At 46.3% G+C, this 4,440-nt stretch overlaps 1 protein-coding gene across 1 annotated transcript; it reads right to left on the bottom strand.

Moving 5' to 3' along the window:
- Positions 1-1,205: 1,205 nt before the first annotated feature.
- LOC145861067 (uncharacterized) lies at positions 1,206-2,807 on the bottom strand. Its single transcript, XM_082962449.1, has one exon. The coding sequence runs from the start codon at positions 2,741-2,743 to the stop codon at positions 1,211-1,213; it is 1,533 nt and encodes a 510-aa protein (XP_082818575.1). The 5' UTR covers positions 2,744-2,807; the 3' UTR covers positions 1,206-1,210.
- Positions 2,808-4,440: the final 1,633 nt, after the last annotated feature.

Raw genomic sequence — 4,440 nt, 5'->3', positions numbered from 1 at the left:
CGTACTGGACAATCCCCTGTCCTGAGGTAGCTACTGGGGAACCTTCCCAGCACTTCTTCAGCAGGTTCAGTGGTCCCTGCACTGGCCATCCATAGAGGAGTTCGAATGGCGAGAAACCTGTCGATGCCTGAGGCACCTCCCTGTAAGCAAAAAGCAGAAAGGGTAACCACTTATCCCAGTCTTTACCAGTGTCAGCCACAAACTTCCTCAGCATGTTCTTGAGCGTTTGATTGAATCTCTCTACGAGCCCATCCGTTTGGGGATGGTAGGGAGTGGTCCTCAAGCCTTTAACCTCTCTGGGCTAGGCGGGACGAATTCGTCCCACCTACGTAACAGCCACTTGCAGCCTGTGGCGCGATTTTCAAAACCTTAAAAATCCTATTACTTCAATTTCTCAAACATATGACTATTTTACAGCTATTTAAAGACAAGACTCTCGTTAATCTAACCACACTGTCCGATTTCAAAAAGGCTTTACAACGAAAGCAAAACATTAGATTATGTCAGCAGAGTACCAAGCCAGAAATAATCAGACACCCATTTTTCAAGCCAGCATATAATGTCACCAAAACCCAGAAGACAGCTAAATGCAGCACTCACCTTTGATGATCTTCATCAGATGACAACCCTAGGACATTATGTTATACAATACATGCATGTTTTGTTCAATCAAGTTCATATTTATATCAAAAACCAGCTTTTTACATTAGCATGTGACGTTCAGAATTAGCATACCCCCCGCAAACTTCCGGGGAATTCGCTAACATTTTACTAAATTACTCACGATAAACGTTCACAAAAAGCATAACAATTATTTTAAGAATTATAGATACAGACCTCTATGCACTCGATATGTCCGATTTTAAAATAGCTTTTTGGTGAAAGCACATTTTGCAATATTCTAAGTACATAGCCCAGGCATCACGGGCTCGCTATTTAGACACCCGGCAAGTTTAGCACTCACCATAATCATATTTACTATTATAAAAGTTTGATTACCTTTTGTTGTCTTCGTCAGAATGCACACCCAGGACTGCTACTTCAATAACAAATGTTGGTTTGGTCCAAAATAATCCATCGTTATATCCGAATAGCGGCGTTTTGGTCGTGCGTTCCAGACACTATCCGAAATAGTAAAGAAGTGTCGCGCGCATGGCGCAATTCGTGACAATAAAATTCTAAATATTCCATTACCGTACTTCGAAGCATGTCAACCGCTGTTTACGCCATTTTTCTCGTAGAAAAGCGATAATATTCCGACAGGGAATCTCCTTTTCGGCAAACAGAGGAAAAAATGGCGTGTTTTGCAGCATGTTTGTACATCAGTATACATGGAGGGCCAAAAGAAACGGGAGCCTAGCCTAAGATAGGTCTTATGTTGCCCTAGATGGCCTGCCCATGGAACTGTATGCGCAAGGTTGAGAATAAGTGGTCTACATGTAGATGGCACCACTAACTTCCTGCTATCTGCTTCTGACCCAAGGTACAGTATGTGGTTGTCTACTGTGTATATTCCCCCACATGAAGATTGGCTGTCCCCAGCTAAGGCCTTATCATATAAACCTTTCAAGGTTGCATCAGACTTCTGCAGTGTAGCAAAATTTTGTGGAACTTCCCATTGCACTTCTAACCCAGACACATCAGCAACAGGTACAGGGGTTCCCACATACTTCTCAAGACACCGCTGGCGGTGTGACTTTCTGGGCCCTTTGGTTCTCCCCTCACACAAGTCAGGCAGAGGTTGTAAACCAGCTTTGGCCTGGCCACGAGTGACAACTGAACATGACACCTGAACATCAGACTGGCAAACTGACTGCTCATATAGCTGACCCCCCACACTTCCCAACAGATCAGAGAGTACAGGCACATCCCTCCCCAAAATCATCTCAAAAGGTAGCTTCTCCATTACCCCAACTTTGAGGAGGTATTTCTGACCCTGAATCTCCACTGTGAGTTCAGCTGTGGGCTGCTGTGACTGGTCACCATGGACACATTGGATCAGTGTCTGGTGACCGTAATCAATGTCATTAACAGGTACATTACATTTTCTGATCAACGACAGGGAACTGCCGGTGTCAATCATTGCAGTAAGACTTTTACCATTCACTTTTACAGGTACCAAGACTGACCCTTCCCCAGTCTGTCTATTCTGAACACCATCCCCCTCTCTGGGCACATAACAGTAACCTGAGAGCTTGGATTTACGTAGCGGACACATTGAAGCCTTGTGCCCCTGCTGTCGGCAGTAAAAACAGGTCAGACCCCTCCCATCAGAGCGAACTGCATGATCCCTTACATCCCTCCCAGACACATAACCCCCAGAGTTACCTCCACCATCTCGGGTATCTCTGATGTCCCTTGTGTCTCGGAGACTCCTTGGAGCGGGTGCTGCAGGTCGTGGTGGGCCCCCTTTACGTGCATTAAGGTACCGCAGCGCAAGCTTAGCCGCCATAAGCCCGTCCTTGGGCTCGTGCTCTCGAACCCAGGTTCGAATGTCGTGTGGTAGAACTAGTAGAAGTTGCTCGAGGATGATGACCTCACCGATCTCGTCCTGTGTCTTCTCCTCTGGTCGAACCCATCGTCGGTAGAGACCCTTGAGGCGGTGGTACGTCTCTGTCGGTGACTCACCCGATGGCGTCGATGCAGCTCTAAAGCGTTGACGGTAGGTCTCCGGGGAGATGTCAAACTTCACCAGCAGCGCTTCCTTCAAGCCCTTGTAGACGTTGGACAGCCCCTCATCCATTGCTGTGTAAGCCTCTAAGGCCTTGCCCGTGAGCAATGGGACAAGCCTGCAGGCCCACTCTGCCTCCGGCCACTGCCACGTCTTGGCCATTCGCTCAAACCTCAGCAAGTAGTTTTCAATGTCCTCCGCCTGCTGGTATGAGGGCATCTTTGGCTCCTTTCTCAAGAATGCTGGAAGATGAACGTTAACACTGCTGGACTGGTCTCCTGGTGCTGGCCTCATTACTGCTTGGGGATCCTGCTGTGGAGTTGAAGTCCCTGCTGCGTCAAGCCTTTGTCGTCCTGGTGTTGGCAGACCCAATCTTGGGCTCTCACTGACGAGTTCCGCTTGGTGAGGAGCTGTGAGGATAGATTGGCGTAGGACCCGGAACTCCTGCTTGAGGTCTTCGTCCCTCTTCTCAAGGCAGGTGAAAAGTTGCTGGAAAAGGGCTACCATGGTTGGGTGTGGTTCTGGTCCCCCAACTGCTCCTTCAGTCAGCTGGTCTCTTACTGCTGTATCTGCTGGTTCAACCGGTAGTTCAAACAGTTCTGGTTGTGTTTGGCCCCTTGGTCGGGCTCCTAGTTTCTCATAATTAACCTCTTCACCAGAAGATTCCATGGTATTCCACCCCGTTTCAACTTCAATTACCTTTTCTGACAGTTGATGCTGCTGCTGAGAACGCAATCCTGTACGCATTCCTTTACCTCTCTTGTTGGAATTCACTGATTTGCGGTGCGCCATCCCACTGCTGCCACCATATGTCACGTAGAGTAGGCCAGAAGGCTAAACTGGAAAACCTAACCTCTATAAAAAATAAAAAGATGGCGGAGCCGCAAAAGTTCTTCTGTGCAAAGGTGTTTATTTACGTAGTGATTCCGGAACAAAAACAACAGTACTGCCATCAAACATATACCTTATGGGACAGCTTAAAAACAATGCTGCCCCACCCACAGCTCAATCCAAAAATGCCTCTCTATGAACTGAAAGAGAGGCTCCTTTTGTAGGGGTAGCCCCTCCCCTCAGAACAATTAACACTAATTAATTAAGCAATTACCTATTCAACCTACAGTTTCCATTTATCTAAACATACCAAAATATATACATTGCAACACGTTTATGGAACAACATCACAATATAACATTTACAAAATGACATCACTACTGACAGTGTCTTCCAGTATTTCCATTTACATTAATGAGCCATTCCGGACAGGCACTACAAAGTAAGCCCAATTCCCTTAGCTCGGGTCCTTATCCAGCATACCCGTAAGCTATAGAGATGGAGAGAGAGAGGAACAGAACAAACAACCGCGCTCATCCATAACATCGATAAGTATACTAAATATTGCTTATATTAAATATGAACACCTGTCTTTATTTCTTTATACCCTAACTGGTTACTGAAGTAAGTGTGAAATGTATGTACTAAGATAGAGAAGTTAACTTGTGTGTCGACCCACATTGTTAACTTATCTGATAATGGAGCAGGGAGGAGTGATGAATGTGTGCGTGCGTTTAAGTACCAAATGCTGCCCGCGGCCAGTGACGGACTTCTACGTCACAATCTGTACGAGTATGATAGCCCAATCTGCGTCACAAAGCTGGTCGGACCAGAGGGAGAGGGAGATGTAAACTGAGCTGACTTTTTGACTAACAACCTTTTGCTTTGCTGTTATCTTCTTGATTGCAGAGAGAGAATGTGATGACCTTGATCTAGAT

The sequence above is a fragment of the Salmo salar genome, chromosome 16 (genome assembly GCF_965601325.2).
Source record: "Salmo salar chromosome 16, fSalSal1, whole genome shotgun sequence".
Taxonomy (NCBI): domain Eukaryota; kingdom Metazoa; phylum Chordata; class Actinopteri; order Salmoniformes; family Salmonidae; genus Salmo; species Salmo salar.
The sequence above is the reverse complement of the archived record's forward strand: the minus strand, read 5'-3'. Positions and strand labels throughout refer to the sequence as shown.